The sequence below is a fragment of the Muntiacus reevesi genome, chromosome 3 (assembly GCF_963930625.1).
Source record: "Muntiacus reevesi chromosome 3, mMunRee1.1, whole genome shotgun sequence".
NCBI lineage: Eukaryota > Metazoa > Chordata > Mammalia > Artiodactyla > Cervidae > Muntiacus > Muntiacus reevesi.
The window spans coordinates 77490229-77516415 of NC_089251.1; the positions used below are offsets into that span (position 1 = coordinate 77490229).

General features: G+C 39.2%; 1 protein-coding gene and 1 non-coding gene across 5 annotated transcripts in view; both read right to left on the reverse strand.

The window, feature by feature from the left end:
- The window catches only part of MTA3 (metastasis associated 1 family member 3), a 185194-nt gene that overhangs the window by 29055 nt on the left and 129952 nt on the right, over positions 1 to 26187 (reverse strand). For 2 of the 4 annotated variants that reach the window (XM_065929367.1, XM_065929368.1), the window contains exons 12-16: positions 20861 to 20985; positions 18013 to 18164; positions 16765 to 16987; positions 9284 to 9370; positions 6143 to 6289 (exon numbers count right to left, since the gene is read on the reverse strand). In XM_065929367.1, coding sequence (XP_065785439.1) covers positions 6143 to 6289; positions 9284 to 9370; positions 16765 to 16987; positions 18013 to 18164; positions 20861 to 20985 — 734 coding nt within the window. Of the gene's footprint in view, positions 1 to 4434; positions 4592 to 6142; positions 6290 to 9283; positions 9371 to 16648; positions 16988 to 18012; positions 18165 to 20860; positions 20986 to 26187 lie in introns of those variants that run through there. The other 2 variants (XM_065929369.1, XM_065929370.1) reach the window with 2 other exon arrangements.
- On the reverse strand, positions 7799 to 7905 carry LOC136165636 (U6 spliceosomal RNA). The gene has a single exon (XR_010662641.1). It is a non-coding gene; the product is annotated as a U6 spliceosomal RNA (small nuclear RNA).

Here is a 26187-nt window from a genome sequence, read left to right on the forward strand (position 1 = left end):
CTAAGGTACCTGGGCCAGTCTTCCTCCAGAACCCCCACTCCTATGGATTCAGAGTGTGAGAGAATATCCGCTACCCTCAGATAATGCTTTAACCATCCTGAAACTCTCCAGATACATTAGATAATCTTCTATAACTGCTTCACGTTCAATAAACTCTGGTGCCATAATAATCCATTATAAAAACTGAAGAAAAAAAGAAACTCAAAGGTACTTTAATATATTTAATCAGGTTTTAACATTATAGCTTGAGAACAGGAGACCAGAGGTGAGTCCAGGAGCACTCAATGTTCTTCAAAAAAAAAGTTTTAGGAGATTCAAAAAAAATCATAGTCTTTTGAAATGACATAAAAATGTTTGACAGAAGGCAGTCCGGGCCTAAGCATGCCTAGGAGTGCCATCAGCTGCTCCTGGCAGTCTATTTTTATTGGGATTTGTGAAGACAGCAGATGCATTCCCAGAGCTCTCTCACTGGTACAATGGCCTCACCTCCACCCATTTCCCAGGGTGGGAAGCAAACAGTTGGAGCTCTTGAATCACTGATTTCAGAAATAAGTCGCCCAAAGGACAGTCTTCACATACCAGATCATAGTATTATACTTAGAGGCATCCCCATCAGATACCCGCTTCATTGTATAAAGACACTGAGAAATGATATTAGTCAACGCAGAAAACAAATAAGAAAGATAACATCTGCGGTATACTCACAAACCTCAGGGGAAATAAGCAGGAGGAGAGCAGATTAAAAAGTTTATTGTACATCAGTTCATCAGTTTCCTTGGCTCACAGGCCCTGACTCTGTCCCACTGAAAGCTCACCTCTCTTCTGAAACTGCTGCTTTGGTTTTCCTGACACAGAGTCCTGTTTCCGTAGCACCCCTGGGACAAAGGCCATGCCATCTCAGAGGAAGGGTGAGAGCACCTCCTGCGGATGTTCCCTTGGTCTGCATTACTACACAGCAGAAGCTGTTCTCAAAGATCCCCATGTGATAAAGATGGAGACACAGTAGGAAGGCCCGCTGTCCCTGTCCAGTGCAATGGAAGGTCTGCTGATATACCAAAACACAAACATCTGACACTAGGTAGGGAGGTGATCCCGGGGCATCTCTTTAGGGGGTTAGGAAATACCTGTACAGTCCTTCTGGAGTCTTTTCCGACTCAGCCTTCACTCTGAAAAAGACTTCACTGTCTCAGGATGATGCTGTTCTGTCCCCTTTGCTGTAGGGTCTCTAACCATAGGAACCTTCGGGAAGCTAAATGGGCCCTCTTTATAAACTTAATTTTATCTTGAATACTTTTCTAAATCACCTAAACAAGGGTAGTTTTTCTTTATAAATACTGGCCCTGTCTATGTGCAAATATACACTGGAACATATCCATTTACCTTTAAGCAAATCCAAGAGTCATTGTTTTGAGAATCATACCTTTAGGTAAGAAATGAAATTATAAGGAAAGCACTGACATTATTCATATACAATTCACATATGACTATAAAAACTTTGGTCATTTAATAGTTTTCAAAATAAAACAATAATATCGCTTCTTTAAAGGAGGAGATGAAATCTTAATAATGTTATGTGTGCGTGCTCAGTCATGTCCAACACTTTTGCAACCCCATTGTCTGTAGCCTACTAGGCTCCCCTGTCCAGGGGATTTCCCAGGCAAGATACTGGAGTGGGTTACTATTTCCTACTCCAGGGTAACACTTAATGAACACTCACTATGCACCAGAGTCGATACTGGAAATATAATTGAAACATATCTCACCTTTAGGTGTTTGTGGTTTTTCTCTATTTCTTTTTTCTCCCCTCTCTCTGACACTAATATAGCTCCTATCCCCTAAGTTCCAGAAAAAGGAGGGAGTATCATACAGGCAGAGGAGCTATGCAGAGGCAAGAGATGGAGTTGACAGCTTTGCTTGTGGTTCACAGTCTTGAGCAAAGAAAAATGCCCTCTATGTTCCTCTCTGTGTTTACAAATACAAACCCAGCTTTGATACACACAAAAAAACCAGAAATGTCTCCCAGGTATGTGCTGTACTCAACACACAGATCAGGGATCCTTATTCACCAGTGGAAACAACCTTAGATTTGGAGTTTAAAATCTCATGTCTGCTAATTGCTAGCAGGGTGACTTTGGGCAAATCCCTTCACCTCTTTGAACTTGGGGTTTTTCATTATTAAAATGAGGGTTATAACATCTACCTCATAAAGAGTTTGGAAGATCAAGTGGTATAAAGTAGGTGAAAATTTTTAATCATAACAACTTGGTTAAGCCAAATGAAATCTGTATTTGTATTACAGAAGAGAAGAAAAAAAATGGTTATGGAAACCAAATGATTTACCCAAAGTCACACAGGAAATTATTAGAGAAGTCAGCAATTCATCCCATCTCACTCCAAACAGTCAGATGTTCTTTTTTGCATGGCAGAGACAAATCCCATCTTCCCTGCTGCCCTCCCTTTGGGGCTCCCAGACATGGTGAGTAATGCCTCTTCTATCCCCACTGGTCTCAGGGCCTTCTGTTTTCACAGTCATTGGAGTTACCCAAGTCAGCTGGATGTGGGAGGCATTTGGTTTGCTGGCAATAAGACTGTCACCTCTAAGTCAGAAAAGGAGGCAGGATTTGGAAAGCACTCTGATGGCATGTGGCCACCACTGGAACTATACAGTCTGACGACAAAGACTAAAATAAACGGACATTGATATGGATCTGGGTAGGTCTGTACTGACTCCAAAATATGAGGCTTTTTATGTGTGCAGGTTGTGTTTTTACCCTTAGAATCTAAGTTCCCTTAGGACAGCCACAGAGGTCTGTGGGTGGCTAAGTACCATGAGTTAAAAAGATACAGAATGCTGACTCCCAGGCCCTAGTCACACCAGGGCCTTTAAAGGGTCAAGGCCAGGTGAAAGACAGTGACTTTCAGAAGATAAGAAGAAGCTGCCCAGTCTGGTTTTTTTTTTTTTTTTTTTTTTTTAATGTCAGGTAAAAAACTATCATGAGTTTGAGCAAGCTCCGGGAGCTGGTGACGGACAGGGAAGCCTGGTGTGTTGCAGTCCATGGGGTCGCAGAAGTTGGACACGACTTAGCGACTGAACTGAAAAAACCATCTACCAGCAGGAATTCAGAGGCTCTTTTCCCACCACGAAGAACCTCCAACTGAAGGTGGAGGCTGAGCAAAGGGAGCAAGAAGCAGAAGGAAGCAGCAGACAGCTGAGACCTGGCTGGATATTCCAGTACAATCAGGTTTCGCTTCCAGGTGGACGAGTTCTGTCCACCAACATCCTGTCTGGTGAGCTCATCTGTCTGACATGCTGATAATTACATAGCAGTGCTAATTGATTTTATTATTGAATCACACAGAGTAAGACTCTTCCATGAATTTGTGCGTTATCAATTCCAGTGTATAATGGTATTAACTCTCTCATGAAAATTAACTATTAGCCTAAGATTTTTTTCTAGTACTTTGAGTTCACCTTGGAAACTCAGGTGAGTCAGTGTCTTATATCCTAAGGAAGTAAGCAATAGACCCATTATCCCAAGGAACAGGTCCACTGGGAATACAAAAATGGGGACATTTTCTGAAGTATGTGCTTCTGTGACCCTCTTGCCTCTCAGTTGCACATCCATCTACTTAAACTCACCTTTGTGCTGCTGGGTGCAGTTGGGACTCTGCAAATGCTTTTCTCCTGTGCCATTCAGATCCCTGTTACACCAGTAGGTGAGGTGGGGTGGGCTAGAGGGTACCTGCAAGGCTGGGCAAGAGACTTGCTTCTCCTTGTTCCTGTCAGCCGCAGTGGGTTTCAGTTCCCAGTTTCACTTCACACTCCCAGAAGCAGCCTCATCACACTTGCTGAGAGATGCCGGCACCGACAGAGCAATGCTCTTTCCTCAAGGGTCTGAGTCCCAGCTCCTTGGGCTTCTAGCTGTGATGACCCCCATTTCTCCGTGTTGTTCCCCCAGCTCTAGTGATGGCGGTTGTTTCTTCTCCCCACCCCACTGTCCAACAGTGTTCCCTGTTTACCCATTCTGTCCTTCAACATCTATCACATTGATTTCTCATATTAAATGAGCTGTTAAAATAACTTATGTAGTTTCTACTTTGCTAATACAGCACATTTGAGAGCCACAACTTCATTTATAACAGTGGGTAAAAGAGCAGACTCTGAAATCAGTCACACCTGAATAGGAACCCCAACGCATTTATGCAACTTTGGTAACTTTGGAAAATTTAATTCACCTCTCCAGGTCTCATTTTTCTCAATCACTTTCATTTATTCAACTAACATTTATTGATCACCTGCTAAGTTCCAGGCACTATGCCAGGCAGCAGAGATACCATGGTATGCAAAACAGTCAAGTCCCCTGACCTGGAACCTTCTGTCAACTGAATCAGATGAGATAACGCAGGTAAGGCACAGGTAATCAGCCTTCCTCTCTGCACCACGACAGGGAAGCAGAGACAAATGGGTCTTGAGAAGAGTGCAATGGCTACGGTTCCTCTGAAACTGAGACAAGTGTCTTTTCCTTAACAAGGTTGAAGGTCCTGAACAACATAAACCCGGGGATTCATCGGGTGCTCTTGTCTGTGCCTCCTGTTCAGAGCAGAGAATAAATGCCCTCACAACAGTATCTGTCTGAAGGAAATGGGACAAATAACCCTAAACAGAGAGCACTACATGGTGGCACCTTCTAGAAATTCCAAAGAGACAAGGTCCTGTGATGCAAGGGAAGACAAAAGGAGCTACAACCAGGGGTAGGACTGGGGCCCAGAGTGACCACCACCATGGGTGTGAGTGGAGAGAGCCAGCCTTCCAACATCAGTCATAACAAGACTCTTTTTACCATACAGAATATATAACTATAAAATAAATAAGAACTTACTTTCTGCAGTAGGACTATATACCTAGACTGCCCAGGGAGGTGATAAGATGGAAAAGAAAGATTCTTGATTCCATTTAAGGTTGAATCTAAGGGTCCCATGCTGCAGGCAAGGAAAAGCTGGAACGCAATCCCGTCTCCACATTTTGACACAATCCTTCCTTGGACCTCTGCTGACTAGACATCAGGCATATTGAGGCAAGGATGGCTGATATTCTCATTAACAAGGAAGTATTTCTGCAAGACTATTACGTAGCTAAATTCTCCAAAGCCATATCTGCTGCACATTGATACCCTATAAATGCAAACTAAACTCTTCACCCTCAATTTTTTATTCATCTTGACATCACTATGACCATCAAAATCATACAGAAGGAAAACCACCATGGGAAATTATTGCTAGAAGGTCTCCTCCACATCCTTGCTCTAGGGCCTCATTATAAATAACTTACTGCCATTGAAGGAATTTAGAGTCCCACAAGTCATGAAAAGCCTGGAGTTTTATTCATAAATAAATGCCAACATTTAAACAATCAAGACAGCTTCAAACTCTAGGACTACTGAAATGAACAGTATGTACTGCCCAGATGATTTATAATGCTTGTGTTTATAGTCCGAATGGGAAGATAATTCAATTCCCCCTGAAGAGTCATTATATGGCCAAGCCCAGGAGAAGTACTTTGGATAAGAGATGATATTTCTCAGTTTTTCCCATTTCAAACAAATTATTATTTCTGTATTTAGGACATCACCCAGGTAATTCTTTTCATGACTTATAGTACTCTTGAGCAATTAAGAAAATTTATAAGGTGAATGAAGTCAGGGACAAAGGCCAAATTCAAAATGATCCACAGAACACCAAAGAACCCCCCAGAGAGCACTGCTGTCTCAGACACGAGGCAAAAATAATCCCTTCTGCTCAAGAAAACAGAGGTGAGCAGTGGGTGTGCATCACAGCGAGAGCATTATTATCCAGCAGAGGCAACCTGCTAAATACAGACTTCATTTCCAAACCAGCCTCCTAACAGGAAATGGGAGCAAAAAGCTCCCTTCTGAGAAGATGGAGAAATAGCAGTTGGCAAAATGTCTTCACTGTGGTACACACAGCCTTCCCTTATATCCCCCTTTCTGCACAGTCCAATCAGAGGGAAGAAGAACCTGCCTGTTATACATTCACGCACATGGCAGATGACACTCCAGAGCAGTCAAGGGCAGAGAGGCCCTGGCCTATGGGATCAGTCCCCAGAATTCCTGGGCTTACATACCATCCAGGCCATTGTGATGACTGTAGTTTCTTTTCCCCAAAATGCTCAGAGACGTGTGATTCGGGGTGGCTAGCATCCGCTTGGTGGTTGGGGTTTGCAGGCTTGGTGTAGATCGAATTACATTAGGTTTCTTCGAAGGATGGATCTCTGACAGGGGGAAGAAAGGTTTCTCAACTCAGAACATGGCATTAAAAATCTGTGTGCACTTACCACCGGCTAACAAGCACACATCTTATTTCTTAATGAGCTGAGAGCCGGTTCCTTACGAACCAGCCGGTTTTCCCAAGGACTTGCATAATGAATCAACTTCAAGTGCTGTTACCATGTCTTTGTTTATCAAAAGGGAGCTGGTTCTGCTCCTGCGAGCTGAAGCTCTGAGCTTCATGTTGTGAGTACAAGAAGGAAAAAAAAAAAGCCACTTCAGGAGTCACTTAAACACAAGATTTACTAAGGGAATAAGGCATCTGACTTTTGAAGGAATTAGAAATTCAAAGACTATCTGGAGAGGCAGCCTCAAAAAACACTACCTCTGCACTCCATCACACCAGGGACAAGGGATGCAGCACATCTGGTGTGTGGCAGCTTTCTGAGAAAACAGGATTCCTCCTCTGGCCCTGCACCCAGAATACGGGACCAGGGTCAGTCACTTCCGGCCAAAAGCAGATACAGATGAAATCTGACACCCAACTCCCAATACTAGTGTTAGGAAGCAGCAGAAGAAAAGCTTTGCCAGAGGATCTATCACAAAACTGTAAGGTGTGTGTGGTACACGTGTGTTTAAGTGAAGTATGTTGCTGTCAGTCACATAGCCCTGCACTAGTTAATACTTTTTGGATCAAGTAGATGGACATAAATTGCAACACTGCAGAAACTGAATTTAAGGACCTCCATCTACTACTAAACCAGGCAACCTCTTCTCTGAAGCTGAACCTGCTCACTGATCCTGAGTTGCCACCCAGCATGCCAACCATGCACAAGCCACCCCGGATATCAGCATTATGTACTGAAATTTAGGAAGAGCTCAACTGTCTTCACCTGCACGCCTTCCTCACTAGTGGAGGATCTTTGAGGGAAAGGCTGTATTCATCTTAGTGTTCCCTAAATAACTTAGTGAAGTGTCTTGCACATAGTAAATACTCAGAAATGTGTTCTGTAGGGAAGTGGTTCAGTTAGTAAGGACAGCACCGCTGTGGGTTTGTCTGGTAGAGACAGAGACCAGTTTGCCCATAGGAAAAACATACAATTACCTACGGAAATGCTAATATGCAATGTCATATTCTATTTCTTATGGTCATCTTATGATCAGATACTTTCCTTTGCAACGTGAGAGAGGCTTCTAGGATTAGGCCCTGCAAGGGAACATAGTTAGAAAACTTCAAGGACTAGATCACCACGAGTTAGGCTGTACCTGTGATAACCATGTGATATTTTAGGGGGATATCAAAGCAAGTCTTTAGGCCCTGAAGGAATAAAATAAGAAATAAGGTGGCAAAGTAACATCAAAGAGGAAGCTGTGCACTCTGGCTCCTAGGATGATCTGATAAGGACCAGATAATATACCAAGTTTAAGACTACACTTGGATTTTTTTTTTCAAGTATTTTTATTAGTTGGAGGCTAATTACTTCGCAACATTGCAGTGAGTTTTGTCATACATTAAAAATATGGAATGCTTCACGAATTTGCGTGTCATTCTTGCGCAGGGGCCATGCTAATCTTCTCTGTATCATTCCAATTTTAGTATATATGCTGCCAAAATGAGCACTACACTTTGATTTTTAAAAGACTGGACCTCTTAAGTCTGGACACTTCATAAGTATAAATCTTTCTGACAAAATAATAAGCAACTCTGAGCTATATGCAACTATGTGCACATAGTTCATTTTTACTGAGAAGATGAAAAAGCAAGAATATTAGAAGCATAAAAACATGCCATTATAGCTCCTAGGTATAATAGGAACCATTTTAGAAACCACTATTCCACAAATTATTTATCTTAAAACTTTGCCCAAAAAAGGTTATTTCTTGGTAATATTACATTATTCTTAATTATTATATTTCAAAATATAAATGGAACTACCATATTTGGTGACTTTCAAGTTAAATAACAGGATAAAAACCAGAAAGCAATACTAATGCTCCCCTTCAAGTAACCTTAATTGGTACATCAAAACTATAAATATTGTTTAAAGGTGGTTTAAACACCAGTTTTATCTCTTTTTATTTAAAAAAAAGTACATGAATCTTTCTCTATTTAAGGGAAGGGGTGAGGTGGGTTTGAAAATAGTGGAAGGGTTTATATCAAAATATTAAAAATATTCATCTTGGGACTTCCCTGGTGGTCCAGTGGCTAAGACTTCACCTTCCAATGCAGGGGGTGCAGGTTCAATCCCTGGCTGGGGAGCTAAGATATCACATGCCTTGGAGCAAAAAAACCAAAACATAAAACAGAAATAATATTGTAACAAATTCAAAAAAGACTTTAAAAATGGTCCCCATCAAAAAAAATCTTAAAAAGAAAAAAAAAATTCACCCTTAAGAATTCCCTGGCAGTCCAGTAGTTAGGACTCAGCACTTTCATTGTCTTGGGCCTGGATTCAATCCCTGGTCAGCAAAATAAGGCCCTGCAAGCCATGTGATGCAGCCAAAGGGAAAAAAAAGAATATTCATCCTTAATTTTATAATAACTTGGGATGGGGACAGACGGTAATTAGAATTATCATGGTGATCATCCTGTAATATGTATAAATGTCAAATCATTCATGTGGTACACCTGAAACTAATATAACATTGTAAGTCAGTTATACTTCAATTAAAAAAAAAAGAATATTCCTCCTCTAATAATTTAGTGATTCTTTTCCCTCTTCTTGCTTAACTGTATCTATATACATAAATATACATTGCATTTTTATTCAATTACATTTTTAGGAAAAGTAAACCTATCTCTAACTCTGTATTATGTTCTCTGTGTGTCTTGGTAATCAAACACTTCTCAAATAAAATAAATCGATCATTCATATGAAGGTATCCAATTTTAGCTACTTGAAAGGCTTACATTTAATATAGGTATGTCAATTTTGAGTAGCCGGTGATAAGATACAAATACTGTTCTCCAAGCTTTTCTTCTATTAAGAAGTACCCACCTAAATACCCAATGATACATGCCAAAGGCTTCCTCGTGCTTTTGCTTTTCAGGGGACTTCCAGATAGATCCGCATGTCTGTCTGCATCTGAGGAGAAAGAAACACGGAGACAACCAGTGAGGCTGATTTCTCTGCCTATGCTACACACATGACAGAAATAAAAGGTGCAAGTGAAAAACAGTACAAAAAAATCCTCCAGTTTCCTTCATGATTTCCTCTAGGGTTTAAGAATAAACTGGTTCCAGTTCTGGTTCCAAATTACTGAATGGGGTTTTACCTGGGGAACACTCGCTTTAAAGTCCCTTATGAAACAGCTAACACATCTTACACGCACATGCTTTCTTTCCGGGTTCGCACATCTGTAAATAGTGGAAATATGCTTCCTGTTTAGCCGTGCCATTTCTATATTACAGTAGAGAAGCTTCCATAAAATATGAGGTGTTATCAGTCCTAATGTAAGATAAATCTGGCATGGAAGACAAAAATGATGGCTGACAAAAGGCAACAGACGTGACCAGCCCTGACCTCAATGGAATGAATCTCTATGGAGGAGTCTTCATCTATCTCGATTAACTTTAGTTCCATTAGATGAGCCTCCCCCAAGTAAAAATGGGCCACTTGATTTTATCACTAGTTTTCTGTCCTTCATATCCTATTATGATGTCATTAGCACTGAGACTGACAAGGTTTCCTGTATGCAGACAGGTATTGCATCCAATAGTCAGAATAGTAAAATTCTGTAATGGATATTTGTTCACAAAGTTCATATCACAGTCATTTCAGAGAAAAATAAAGCACACAACACACTGTTTTAATTAGCTGTCATTAGGATGAAGAATAGATGTGAAAGATGGCTGCATCTCATACAAGAGTTAAGTTACAGAGTTTGAAGTGACCAAAATACATGCATTGAAACGCTTTTTAAATTTGCAGCTATTGTCATAAAGCTTAACCGAGTAGCTTTAGCAGATATGATTCTGCTGTTTATGCCTTTTGTCAAAAATGTCCCTATAGATTTTTTGTGATTGAGACCACATTTCTAGGCCTATACACAGGAAGTTTTGACATCCACAGGGATTCTCTGCACAATTAGTGTTAAAATGTATAATTCAATCTGGAACTTCAAATAATTTAAAATTAAAAATTAACTTTTTCATAAGCTCTAACCCTCTCATCAGGAAATTCTTCTCCAGTAACTGCTAAACAGAAAAAGGTGGGAAAGTAGCATTTAAAAATATTGAAATAGACAAAGCACATAACGCAGAGCCTGGAATCTGAATTATGTATCCCAAGCACTGGCTAATTACTATGCAATCACTGACAACTATAAATGGTCCAATTTCTTCTCCTCCTACTCAGCTGATTTCCTTTGAGGAAAAATAAAATAAAATTACTAAGCTATGAAGCTTTTCACCTGTTGTTGAATAATAGTGATGTTACAGGCAGAAATATAATAAGCATATTTTGGAGGAGTAATCTAAACAAACATTAACATGCAGCCCAAACCCTGCAAGGAATGAACACCTGTCACATCACTATGAATTAATAGTAATAATTCTTTCCCAGTATTATTAATTCATCAAAAATTCAAGTTCCATTTAGGAAGAGAAAATTATTCTATTAATAAAATAAAGTTTCAATGAATCATCTTAGTATTTCCTCAATGTTTTGGGCAAAAACCATTACTGTATTGTTAGTAATAAGATTTACTTCAGTCTTTACTCATTTCTAAGGCCCAAAGGAAAAATGCCAAAGCGACTCCAAGCGATGAACTCCCACATGACTGTCACCTTGACAATAATCAAAAAAAACCATCAAGAGTCACCAACACAATACCCAAAGACCATTTCACTTTATATTAATCTGCTTTTAATTTCTCACTAAATTAGTAGGATTAATTATGCAGTGTTCTAAGTGACAACTTACAGAGCACTTGAGTGGGAGATCAAAGCTCTTTACAAGGATCCACGTTTCATCAATCATCATTATAAAGGAAGTATAGTTGGTGGCAAGAAAATCAGTCTCAACCACGAATAAATCAAGGTGAGAGGTGGGTGCTAAGACTATTTAACATAAAAACTGCAACCATTAAGCGATTATACTGAATACCAGCAGAAAAGAGAAAAAGCTTCTGTCTGGAGGGAGTGATCATAAACATAGACGCTCAGGGCCACACTTGAGCTGGTTAAAAAAAACTGTGATCTGTACTCAAGACCAGGCCAGTGGAACCTTGTTCTCAAGTTATTCACCTAACTCTATTTAAAGAGGATTAATTAGTATGTATTAAAAGCACACAGGGAAAGAATGCAAACTGAGAAATGCCCAGAAACCAGAAAGAATCAAAATCCAGCCAGAGCGAGAACATCCTCATCTCACTCCAAACACTTGACCAAGTATGAGGCGTATTTTCGTGGCTCCTGGAAGGCTGAGCTCTACTTTCTTGAGATAAACTTGAAAAAAAGTTACCCATTTTTGGGTAACGCATGGCTATCTTTCTAAGATGCTGTAGAAATATTAGAGGGGAAAATAGAAAGCTTGCAAAAAGTACATACTGAATTAAAATTCGCAAAACTATCTCACATGAAAGTCGCTCAGTAATGTGTGACTCTTCGCGACCGCATGGACTATACAGTACATGGAATTCTCCAGGCCAGAATACTGGAGCGGGTAGCCTTTCTCTTCTCCAGGGGATATTCCCAACCGAGGGATCAAACCCAGGTCTCCCGCATGGGCCTTCAAAATTGCTATCATAGTAAAACCATTCATAGAATTTTCTTATGAGAAAATTTTCTTATAAAGGCATTTCTAAACAAGACACAAAACCGATGTGCCATTAAAAAAAGAAAAAAAAGATTCAACTACTTAAAAAAAAAACAAAATAAAACCTGCTTGGCCAACACAGCATCAAGAAAATCAAGGACAAAACGGGGGAAAATACTGGGTTGGCCAAAAAGTTTGTTTGGGTTCTGCCATACTCGCTTATGGGAAACCTGAACAAAGTTTTTGACCAACCCAATATTTGAATTGCAGATCAAGAGCTAACTACCTTAAAATCCAAAAAGTTCCCACAAGCTGGTATGATTTTTAACAGAAAACAGGCCAGGGCAAAAACAGTCGATGAAAAAGGAAATACAAATGGTTTTCAAACATATGCAAAATTTTTTACCTTATTCAAAATGAGAAATGCAAGCTGATATAACTTACATGTCACTTACCAACTAGTTAAGGGTTTCAGAGATCAATAACACTGCTGGCAAGGTTCTAGAGAAACAGGCACTCTGTAGACACTGTGGTGGGAGAGTAAATCATAGTTTTTCTAAGGACAACTGGGCAGTGACTAGCAAAATTCAAAATGAAAGCTGCTTGACCCAGATGTTTTACTGTTAGGGATCATATGGGATCACCAAGAGCTGGACACGACTGAGCGCCTGAGCACACACTGCATACACACACCTGTAAGGTACACATACCAGTCTTAAAAGGTATCTATATAAGAATATTTGTTGCAACATTACTTATAATAGTGACTGGAAACAACCTAAAATGTTTTAAAATAGGGGAACTGACTCAAGTACAAAATATAGACTATTATGCAGCTGATAAAAGGAGGTAGCTCTCAATGAATTGGTATGAAATGGCCTCCAAGATCCATCAAATAAAAAAGGCAAGGTACAGAGCAATGTAGACATTAGCATTTGTACAAAAACAAAGAAGACACCTAGTCTGTTAGATACACATGGTCATCTCTGGATACTTTCGACAGGGATGACAATGGTTAGCTCTAAAAAGGTATGAATGGGAATGGGGTTGATTTGGTCAGACTTGTAGCCATTTTTGTACCTTTAGAAAAATTTAAAAACATCCATTAGAAGACAAGTTTTTACTAAAATAACAGACTATCAAAATAAATAAGCCAGAAGTGTTCTCTCCTAAAGTTAGAACTTAAAATTTCAAAAACTTTATATAATTATTAACTTTTGCTGAGAAACCTCTAGAAAACTCAAAATAAATATAACAAGTTTCTTCTAAATGTGGGCCCCTGGGATACTTCTGAAGTTGAATTATCATGTTCAGGGAAAAGGGACTCCAGGTTCCCCTTTGAAGACATTCATACTGGGGAATGGTGCTATCATTAAAATCCAGTGTGTTATCAACTCAAAAATGACTTAATTATTCATGTAAGCTACAGAGGGGGGCACCTAAGTCATTTGGATCCACTTCTCTAGGAACTTTTGCTTCATCTATTGAATGCTAACATACTGCTCATATTTAACCCCAGTCTCTGTATCCTAAGTCTCAGATAGAAACCATGCACTCATCAGGTGTTGGGTGACTTTACAGATTTTTGACAAGTTATCCAGTAAACTCAGTGGTGATGTCTGATAACAGTAACAAAGGAGGAACACCATCATTACATCATGGCATTTTTTTAATGAGGGGAGGGGTGTCAAGAGGGAGAAGAGACAGGCTGTCTGAAACCTGATGCTGTGTTAACAACCATGCAGTCGTTCTGCGAATCTTGTCCAGGACATCATACTTCTCCTTATGAAGTGTTTTGGTTTTTGGTCCCGCAATCCACTTGTATTAAGCACTATTTACATGTTAGAACTGGTTCAGGCTCTGTACTTATATTAGTAATTTTCAGTATGGACTTACATAATCACATATAAAGGTATATTATTAAATAGGTATTTTGGGGTTTGGTTGTATAAATCCCTTTTATATCTATATCTATAAAACACATGTTGGTTATACCATATGTTTATTTCAGGTTAAAATTTTTTAAGAATAGGAAATATATTTCCATGACTCAAAACTGAAAAAGTTTAGAAAGATGCAGTAGTAAGTTTCCTTCCCACCCCTTTCCCTCACCCTCCCAAGTTTCCCTTTCAGAGGACCTTACTCTTACATACATTTTCCTTGAGATACTTTATGGACATGCAAACAAAGATTCGCCTACTCACTCTACTGTATTCTCTGACACCCGTTTCTTAATGAAAATAAAGGTCAGAGAATGCTGTTGTTAACGGCAAAAATTCGTCTAAACAAGGATTAACCTGTGAAAACTCAAAGGTATGACTATGCTCTCCCTCATGTAATTGAGAATTTATCTATCCCGCTCCCTACTTCTTCACTCTCACACCATCTGTCATCCCATAAACTCTGGCTATGATACTGCTGTAGTGGTGCTGTCAAGGCCAGAAGCCACAGGCATCAGCTTCTGTAGTTCTTACAAGAGGAAGAATCTCAAGTTCATGGGGAAAACTATTTCCCTTTTCCAACATTATGAAGAATTATACTAAACATACAAATTGGAGCTCTTGATCCATCAATACCTTTAGAATTATAAAGTTTCACCTGATCTGAAAGTGCATTCATACCGCATCATAGTGACTTAACTTTTACGGGGAGGGACAGGGTCACCACTACCTTTGAGAAGCCAAGGAAAGCTTGTATTAAAAAAATAGTAATCATATAGCTTTACCCTCCCACTGGACCACAAACATGGTTGTGTACACACATCAGGTTATTTAACACCTAATCTTACTAACAAGCCAAGATCAAAAAAATCTGTTTAACAGGTTGTAACAAGGTACACATATGAGATGATGCAAGAAGCACCTAGATGCTAGGAAGAATTCATTAGCTGCTTGCTGGTTGCGGGGACCAGGACTGAGTACATGGCTGGTGAAACTTTTACACTTTAAGTTCCAATGTAAAATTATTCTGAGAATCTGATTCTACAAACTTGATCAGTGAAGCTAACTACAAAATAAAATATGACCCTTGAATCTCATCACAACAAACGCCTCTGTTCTTTTATCATGATCATCATCATTATGATAGCTATGTTTGTAGAAATATAATACAGGTAATTTAATCCTGACCCTTTTTAGTGGCACAGCCTTTCAACTGCAACAAATCAAAATGAGGTGACAGAAAAAAACATACTTCACTGAAGAATCATCAAAATAAAGGCAATTTGCAAATTAACTGAGAAATTAACAGAAGCTTAATGAGAAAAAGCTTCCTCAGAAGTCAATTAAGTTGGTGATGTTTCTTTTCCATTCAAAGATACAAAGATGATCCTGGAGCCTGGCTAATTTTAATGGAAGAATTTCATTCATTTTCTTTCTCATAATATTTTTTATTCCTCATATTTAAGAAATTATTTATAAAAATATGTCTTTAAATCAGTTAAGCAGTTTAGGTAGATATAAATGTTTTCTAGTTCCTTAAAATGGTAAGAAAATGATAACATAAATCCATGAACTCAGAAACACTAGCACAAAAATAGCACGAAACGTCAGTAGATATGCCTAAGTTCCCAAATATATGAGTCTCATGCAGCTAGGTTTGCCCTCATGGGACGCAGAGATTACTTCCAATTTCTACTCCCTTTACAAAGCACTCTTCTTCTTTTAAAGCTTTTACTTGTACGTTTTAAAGCCTTTCAACTGTTCTGCTGAAAATTATCTTCAGTAACAAAAACTACTTTTCAATCATCACTCCTTTTACAGATACCTTCTTTAAATCAAAATGGAATACCTCATAATAAGAAATTTCTCACAGATAAAGTATCTACTGAATTTCTTTAAGATTTCCCTTCTATTAAGTCAGACAGCAAGTTTTCTTCTCCCACAGGGGAAAAAACTTCCATGGCTCTAACACGCTAACCAGGAACGTACCTAAAAGTAACAAGGCTAGAATCAGAGCTCACACACAAATTATGGACACGTTTAGGGGTACATGGTAATATGAGAACAACCTGCAATTCACTGGAACATATGACACTTGTTCTAACAACAACAAACATAAGCAAGACTGAATGTGTTGAAAATGAGAGTAATAAAATGATGTGTTATATACTAATATATATGCCATATAATTATGAAATGGAAGTCAAACTGGACAAATAGAATGCTCAAACACAAATTCAGACACTAGCTTGTAAAAACTAAATGTGTTTTTCAGAAAATTCACCCAAAAGACTTTAAAACTCATTTACAGCTTGTTAAATCTTCTAATTTGTTATGAAACACTGAAATTTCCAGAATATTATATAACTGTAAAGGGTTTGTGGGAAACTGAGAAGTTTACAAAGACGAACAATTTCTCATTAGTGTAAATTGGCAAGCTTTATTCTTATTCTACCTTATGGGTAAAGCTGCTTCCCCAATAAGGGCTTTTAGGCAACTCCATCACAAAACCCCACTGGGTAAGATCACCTCCCACCTATCTTTTGCTGAGCACTACTTTCTCACAAAGACTGCAGAAGTTTCAATGTTTCCTTTTCAGGTTGGCGTGATACAAATGGCAGCAGACAAAACAATGTTAAAAAAAAAAATAAACCAAATAAAAGGCTGCACACAAGAACTTATGTTTATTGCAAACAAAAATAAAAACAGAGAGAGAGAGAGGGAAGAGAGAAGATGGTCAGAAGCACAACATATAAGGTTAAGAATTTAAAAGCATCTTACATTCTGCCCTAATGGCAGCATAATTAATAGGAACAAACGGCCGTCTTGCTGCCTGCCGCAGCCGGAGGGTATTTTTGCAGACCTGCCGAGCAAATTTTGTGAAATATGTAGTGTGAAGGAAGAAAGCTTGACGGGTCTTCACTGCAGACTTCGGGCTCCCAGAGTTTCGGACTGGCATCCCCTGCATGGCCTGGCGAGACATATGGCTTCTAGCTCGCGGGTCCTGTAAACCAGACACCGACAACATGTGAGACCAGAACGTGTCACATACACACCGCTGCACTCTGCTCAAAGAAAAGGGCGAGTGTACGTCTTTCACTGAAGAATACATGACTTAATACAGGGTGAGCGAATTTCAAAGTGTGTGCTTTGGAGTAGGAGGTGGGGACTAGAGAAGGAAGCTGGGTGGAAGCGGGGTGTCTATGATCCTATACTTTTTCCTCCTAAACTGACCTTTAGCAATCCCAAATCATATTCACAAGAGTGAAAAATTGCCAGGAGTAACAGTATTATTATTTTAACACTGAAGTGTGTGTTAGTCGCTAGTTGTGTCCAACTCCTTGTGACCCATGGACTAGTCCACCAGGCTCCTCTGGCCATGCAGTGCTCCAGGCAAGAACATTGGATTGGGTAGCCATTCCCTTTCCAGGGGATCTTCCTGACCCAGGAAATGAACCCAGGTCTCCTGCATTACAGTGGATTCTTACCATCAGGGAAGTCCCAAATATTGACGTGAGGGTCCTTAAATCTTGCTAGTTTTCAATAGGTAAACACCTATTATCTGCCATCTATGAGAATTTTGCCAAATCACATTTAAACTGTGGTTCACCCCAAGATTGAGTCCAGGCTCTCCTCTTTTACCCATGATAGCTCAGGAACAGGAAGAATGCTCAATTGGTATTTATTACTTTATGCAATAAAGCATATTTTCAACATGGTAAAGGTTGCAAACTGTTTCCAAAAAAGCCATTAAAACCAATATTTAACTTGTAGGCTCTCTTGTCATGCTAACACCTCCCACACACATTGTTCTTCTGTCTAAGTAATCTCTCAAGACTGAATACCTGAAAAAGCTGGATTTGTCCCTGCCCCTCTCCACACCTACCCTAAACATTTCAGTACTATACTAGCTATAATAGCTTGGTTTATTTTTAAGTTTTCCTATACTCTACTTCTGTTTGCGAGGAGTGATTCAGGCGCTGAAAAACATGGCATTTCTCAGCACTAAAAAGACCACTGCTTGTGTACCTCGGTAGCTGGGCTAGGAGGTAACTTCTCCTCTTCCGACTGGGTGGGCATCTTCAGGCCTCCATATTTTTTCCAATAGAGCCAACAGGTTGCACATAACCTACACTGCATATTAGGTGGGCCCCAAGAATACCACTGATGAGACTGTGTAGCTAAAGACAGAGGAAAAAATAAGTAAAATAAGAATGTGATGTAACTTTTAACAGCAATACATATACAGACAGACATTTCAAAAATAGTCCAAAGCCATCTTTAGTTTACAATCTCATCTTTCTTCTTCCAGTTTACCCAGCAAATAGGAACGTCTGATACACGCATGTATTTTTCAAGTCAGATTTCATTCAGCCATTTATTTCTCTACATGTCAAATGCCTGTGGCCCTTATTAAGTGCCCTCTATTACACATTATGCTGCTGAAGGAATTTTTGTTGGTTCATTAAAAACATCCTCTATTGTGTATGTTTCTGGAGATAAGTTACCAGGAAGGTATTAAACTAAATCCTGGTTTCCAAATCTATGGTTCAGAAACTAGCTCAGGGTTTAAGGTGCTTAGAGGGACTCCCACAGATAAAGGTAGAAGTTGGACAGAAATAGGTTATCTGTTTTTCATTCCTTTATTTTAATCAATAGATAAAACAATTATTTCACTTTTTCTCTCTTTAGAAACAGAATCCGTTTCAAGACTCTAAGTCCCTATCAAATGAGCATGTGCAGCAGAGATCACAGCACGATTAAGACCTGAGAGCTCAGCTGATTTATTCCTGAGCTGAACACTACAGGCCTATGTTATTTTGCTCTGAAGTTTAAATAACTGCCATATAACAATTTTAAGTATTCCCACAATGGATCTGAAGTTTAAGACAGAAAACACTGATGGTGTAGTTAACGAGGTACATAAAGTTATTGTAATTCTGCAAGTTTGCTTAGGAATATTCTGCCCTTGACCTGCAACGTTGCCTTCATCAGGTTAACATGTTCAAACAGCACATCGGGGTATCAACTAATACTTCACAAGACAATGTCAGAAAGGGATGACTAAAAAAAAAAAAGGATGATATAGTGATCACTACAGTCATACTATTTCTTATGAACCCCATCATGTATTATTCTGGGGGGACTCCAGGCAAACTGCAACCTAAAAATGTTCCCTCTTGTAATTTCAAACCAAATAGTCAAATAAGTCAAGCTGAGTTTTTTTAAACACAAATTTTAAAAATTCTAAATATTAGACATGGACTTATTTTGGATTCTGAATATAAAATTTCACTTGTATTTAAATATGTATTTTTATCCAAATTAATCATGATATGTCATTTTAATATGTCAACAAATGCCTTTCTCTTTATACAATTAACTCAAATTCAATTAGACTGACAAATAGAAAACATCAAATTCTTTCTATAAAGATAAATTTGATATGTATATTATATTAAAATATAATTTATAATAGATAATTTAATACATGGACCTCAAAAGATTATAAAATTAAAACTGCTTTTTTGTCATGCACATATAAAAATGGTGGAATAAATATTTAAAGGGATATGTGAGACTACATATAAAATGAAAGGGGTTTGTAAAGCAAAAATAAGACACATTAAGCCACTAGCATTTCTTTAGGAGTCTTTCTACTTTCACTTAAATATAAATGAAGTTCAAAATCTAAGATTTTCCCTAATGCAAAAACAGCTATGCAATCCATGTAAAATTCTGACCAAAAGAATCTAATTTTCCACAAAGTGTTTCCCCTTGCACTCTCATGGTACAGAAAATGGTTAGGCATGTGCTATTTCTATTAAGACAGCAATCTGTCCGGCTCACACCTTCTTCCTTGGTTGTAGGAAAGCTAATTACGTGATTTGGCTTTAATGCCTTTTCTAATGCTGCCGCCTGGTATGGAGCATGGAGCGGAGTCAGAAACGTCCCTCATCCCCACGTCCTCAGGGCAGCGGGCTAACTCCCTTCCCAGGGAGCTGCTGAGACAAAAAGCAGGCACCAAGATTTCTTTAGTCAATGCTGGTGTGCTTCCCTCTTCCACACCAGGCTGCTGTGACTGGAAGGATATATGGATGATTGTGTCACCAAAGCCCTGTTTAAGAGACTATTGTGTTGTTTGAGGTTTTAAAGAAATATAAAAAATGTATCTGGGACCTGCATGGCAGTCCAGCGGTGAGGACTCAGCACTGCCACTGCAGAGGACATGGCTTCAACCCCTGGTCAGGGAACCAAGATTCCACATGCAGGGAGGTGCAGCCAAAAAAGAGAGAAAGTTTCGACTACCTAACAGTTCATCTCACCAACTCAACTTAACATTCAAGGCAAATATAATGCTGCCGGCATCAGGTAGGTTTTTTTAACAAGGAAAAATACTGATAAATACACTGGGGCCCCGAGACAAAGAGGATCATAAAACAGCATCTCCCAAGCCAGTGCTCTAAGGCAACTGGTCTGAGGACCATAAACAGCAGTTTCTAGCAGTAAGTCCTTCCTACAAAGTTATGTGGAGCCTTTAATTTGTCAAAATATAGTGAGAAACACCAAAAGATATATTGGTATATTTCGTGGGACCATGGTTTACACAAAGCTAGAAACAGCTCTGAATGCAGCTTAGCACGCACTGCTGTGGAATACTCAACAAACCCAGGACACCACCGAAGAAAATCAAAGGGACCTAACAGCTAAACTAAGAGTCCAACCAGAAGGTAAGGATGGGCATCTATTCACTCTGAGGCTGTTATCCTGCTCTCCACGCAGGGTTGACCCCCACACCTCCCACCGGATGCTGCCAGCCCAGTCCCTGGGGGGCTGGGGGTGGAGAGGGGAAGAAGCCCTGCTGGAGAAAACTCACCATAGCAGCTCTCACAGGCTCGCCCCAGGAGAGGGTTTTGCGGCTGGAATGTGGTTCCCACGGCTCCATTCACAGCACCAGGTTTGCCATTGCTGGTGGATATTTGGTTGGGATTTGGTTTGCTGCTTTCAATGAAATATAAAGTGAAGTGATAAAAATGACTTGTATAACAAGGCAAAAGGCTCTACATTTCATTATTAATTTATCTTAACCACACATAAACATTTGAATGTTTGGTGAAGAAGAAATAAAAATAAGGTGCTTAAATGAACCCAAACCATTTATTTTTACAAACCGAGGCTATGTAAAAACCAATCTCATAAGCGTGACACTCACAAAATAAGTAGAGTCATAGCTCTTCCTCACCCAGACACAATTTCCTTAGGATATTGTCTGAAATTTTGGAAGATGCAAGTTATTAAATTTTATTATTTATCATGACAAAATAATTTCTGGATTAAATAAATTAAGCAGTGTGCTGTGTTTAGGGAAAACCACTGCCCATTCCTGCTGCTACAGTGAAAGCTGCTGACCCTATGCACTGGCCCTCAAGGGGACTGCACAAAAGCTGCATGTCAACAGTGACACTGTGGATATCAGCTGGGCTTATTGTGAGAGGTGAAGAAAGCTGAGTGTTGAAGAATTGATGCTTTTGAACTGTGGTGTTGGAGAAGACTCTTGAGAGTCCTTTGGACTGCAAGGAGATCCAACCAGTCCATCCTAAAGGAGATCAGTCCTGGGTGTTCATTGGAAGGACTGATGCTGAAGCTGAAACTCCTGTTCATTAGAAGGACTGATGCTGAAGCTGAAACTCCAATACTTTGGCCACCTCACGCGAAGAGTTGACTCATTGGAAAAGACCCTGATGATGGGAGGGATTGGGGGCAGGAGGAGAAGGGGACAACAGAGGATGAGATGGCTGGATGGCATCACCGCCTCGATGGGCATGAGTTTGAGTAAACTCTGGGAGTTGGTGATGGACAGACAGGGAGGCCTGGCGTGCTGCGATTCATGGGGTCGCAAAGAGTCGGACATGACTGAGTGACTAAACTGAACTGAAAAGCATTTCAGGAGACTGTGACCACTCATCATTTCTATTATGTTTAAATTTTTATGAAGATGATTACAGAGCACTTGAAATTAGAAAAACCAATAAATGTATCCAAGGCATTTCTTTCTAAGAGGAAAAAGGTAATATTTATCAGATTCCCAGAGGCCATAATTCCGCAGAAACATGTAGCCTGGACTGTTATGGCATTTACTGTGCCAACACGGCTCACTTTTTCCCATCTGGGGTAGCCTAACTGCCCTGCTTGTCAGTCACGCCCAAGAACACTGTACACCTAGGTGTACACAGTATGTCCTCAAGTACTCTCTTAATTCACCTAACATATTTATTCAGGGTCCAGTAAAGAAAAGAAAAGTGTTGATACAAAGAACTTTCATTCTAGAGGAGCTTTCATGTCTACATGCTGGGCAGAAAATAAACAAAATAAATTAGCAAATTATTTGTTAGTAATGAATGCTGAATGACTACATGCAGACTATATCTATTCCTATGGCCAGTGAAGTAAAGAGAGTTCACAACCTTTAAGAAAGACATTTGAAGTTTCAGCAGAGAGTAGACTCATGAGTTTCCTTTTTGTTCCTTCTCATTCCCACACTTACATTTACCAGTGAAAGCCTAATATGTAAACTTGACCTGATGACAAGTTAAGATTTCTTTCCACCAGTGATACTGTAACTCTTAAGTGACACCCTATCACCACCCCCCCCAGAAGAAACCATCTAACCTCTGTGTGCACCAAAAGCCCTATTCTATAAACAGGGCTATTATTGATACTTCTTATTTGTGCCAGCAATGTATTTTAAAGACAAATTGGTTTTAAAAACACATTTTAAACTAGACAAAAAGTATTTCTCCTCATAGATTTCAATTGGAAACATATAAAATTAAAAGTGGTGATTCAGAATGACTGAGATTTCCAAGGGTATGTAAAAATCTACTATACATAGACAGAAATGATACCCCTTGAAGTCAAATGGCTGGTAATGTCAATTTCAGAAGATTTTCTCTAAATATGAAAATATCTGACATTTAACACAGGGCCAAATATATATGTGTTAAAAGAGAGCTAATACAAATTTACAGTTGAGCAGCCTGAAAAAAGCAAAAGAGTAATAAACACAACTTCAGTTTTTCAAATGAATCTAGAATGTTATGTGGCTGAATAAACCACTGACTTTAATTACAATAATCAGAAAAGGAAAATGAGTATGAAAAGGTGGAATATAGACAGGTGAACCACTATACATATGCTTTTCAAAACCAAGAACCTATAGATTAATTCTCAGGGGACAAATGGTTGATGCTAATGTGACGATTTTAATAAAAGTTTTAAAAGCTGCATCATATGAAGCTTCCCTTCCTTTAGCTAAAGCCCAAATCCTTCCTCCCCTCCTCTGTGCTCCAGACTCCAGCTCTCCTGCCCTCTTGAGAACTTTGTGCACTTGATTCTCTTTCCTGGACCTAAATTTACCATGGAAACATATCTCTCCTATTTAAAAAAAAAAATCTCCATTACTCTATCCAGACTCAACCCTCAACACCAGGAATTTGCCTTTTCAGCCAATTTTCTTGAGAGCTGCCAATCTTCACTGTCACCAACCACCTCCATGTTGCTACATTCCCTGGCTATTTTTCATTAGCATTTGACACTGTTAACCTCTTTCCCTCCTTGAAAGACACTCCTCTCTTGGGCTGGCTGTGTGATAATGCACTCACTTGGCTATTCTTTTTTCAGCTGTCATACTCTATCTGATATAGAAATACTAGATTTCCTCAAGTTTGGTCCAAGGCTCTGATTTCTTATTACTCTAAGAAATCTGTAGTTTCAAGAACAATATTATATGCAGGTGAAGCTCAAATTTGGACCTCTAGCCCAGAAGTTTCTTCTGAGTTTAAGAACAACATATCTGACAACATACTCAACACCTCTTTTTGAAGAAAGCAAACTCAAAATGACCCAACCTGGTTCTCTGCTGCAGCTTCTCATCATGGTGAACAGCACAGCAATCCACCTAATTAAAGCTAGCCAGAAACCTGGGATTCAACATCTCCCCTCTACCCCTCCATACAAGTCAATCACCTCCAAGTGGCATGCACTGTCCAGGCCACAGGTCTAGGTCAAGTTGTTATCATCTTTCTTCTCCAAGAACTTCATAATTGGTGTCCTTACAGCCACTCCCCTGACTCCCCAAACCATTTTCCAAAATACAGCCAGTCATCTTAAAGTGCATACAAAACTGATCATGACACTTCCTTCTTTCAAATCCAATTCCAGTGTTCATCAGAGGGCTAACCCCTGGCCCCTGCCCACCATACTGGCCTCTCATGGCTCACCACTCTCTTCATATCAGCCACACTATCTTTCTCTCTGCTCCTTAACTATGTTCTGCCCCTTCCCATCTCAGGATTCGATCAGCCTGGAAAGCTCCCATCACCCAGTTAGTTAATCCCCTGCCTCGAGTTCACTCAAACTCACCTCCACGAGGAACCTTCCCTGACAGCATCACCTGAGTGTGGTCCCCAGGATAAACTCTCACACAAACTCTTCTTCCCCATCACAGTACTTGTCACACTGGGTGACTAACTGTTTGGCCTCTGTCTCCCCCACACTAGAATGCAGGTTCCAGAAGACCACCTGTCTTCTTAACTGATCCACCTCTAGTACCGAACAGAGTGCTTCGCATATAGGAGACTCTCAGGTTCAAACAAGTAAGAGTGAAAAATAATTCTCGGTCCTGTGGTTAAGACTCAGTGCTTTTACTACTGTGGGTGTGGACTCATGTTCGATCCCTGGCACGTGACAAGCCATGTGGTATGGTCAAAAAACCAACATAATCTACAATCTGTTTTAAAATAGTATTTCAGAGTTAACTGGGAAATTGTTCAAAGAACTCAGATTCTTATCCAACTCAAAACAGATTCATAACTTCTATTTACATATATGATTTATAGAACATGGCTGTTCTGTAAACACTTTATTTACAAAAACTGGTGGCAGGTGAGATTTGACCCACAGACTAGTCTTCGACTTAGATCAAGACTCCAGGCTGTGGCAAGTTGAGAAGACTGGGGAAGAGGCGTACTCCTTCCTGCCAAACGCTCTGAGTTTCTGGGCTTGGCCTGCTCAGGACTGATTTCTTCAGTGCTTAGAGTCTGAGAAAAATGGCAAATAGGGATAGTGATTCTAGGCATCTTCTCATCCCTGAGGGAAATCATGAAATAAATCCTGGACCTACGAATATCCAGTTTGATTCATCAGATATAAGATCTAAAAGACTAAACTCCGTTATCTCTGTCAGGGATGGCTGAGGACTGGATAAATTATGGCACCTTGATACAATGGAATATTTTCACCCATTAAAAAGAACGAAGTGAAAAAAAAAAAAAAAAGACTCCAAAGCCAATGCAAAACTGAATAGAAACAACTATTTGTGGTATTTGGTGAATACCAGTTACTTTTCCTTTAATGTGACAGCACTGCAAAGTGTAGGAATGCTGGTATGCTTGCTTTTGAAAATCTAAGACACATGAATCATAACACTGCTTTCTTTGGGGAGTTGTTCTTTTATAGATTAGTCAAATAAAACATTTAATATTTTAGAAAGGACATTATAGCTCTGAATAAAAATTATTGACCTTATAAATTACATGTTATCTACCTTGAGAAAAAAAGACTAATAAGAAATATAACAATTCATCGTCTATGAGGCCTCTTATGTATTAAAATATGTATTAATGTATTAAAATATGTATTAATGTATTGAAATTCAGTAAAGAAAAGGCTAGGTATACGATAACTATACTGAAAAAGTTTGAATCAGTACATAGAATTTTGTAGTGAATTTCATTTTAATCCCCAAAGAACCTAGGATAGCAGTATATACATGGTGCTCAATAAACTAAATCTGCTTGAACAAATAAACTGTCAAACTTATGACCTCAAAAAAAAAGATAATTCATTTAAAATGTAGCAAATGAAAACTGCCATTCACTTTAATATGCAACATTCCTGAACCCAGAGGATAATGACAGAATGCTAGGCATCTGAAACAATCAAGACCTATTCATTGTTTATCCAATATTTGCAAAGTTTGGTTCTAATTATGTTCCCTAACACTTTCCCCAAACAAAGTAAAATCCTCCATAAAATAAAAACATACCTCAAAAGGGTAATGCACATTACACAAATAAAATACATTATACAATACAGAAGTCTCAAAAGTTGCTAGCTTTCTGATACACATTTGCTTCAAATAAT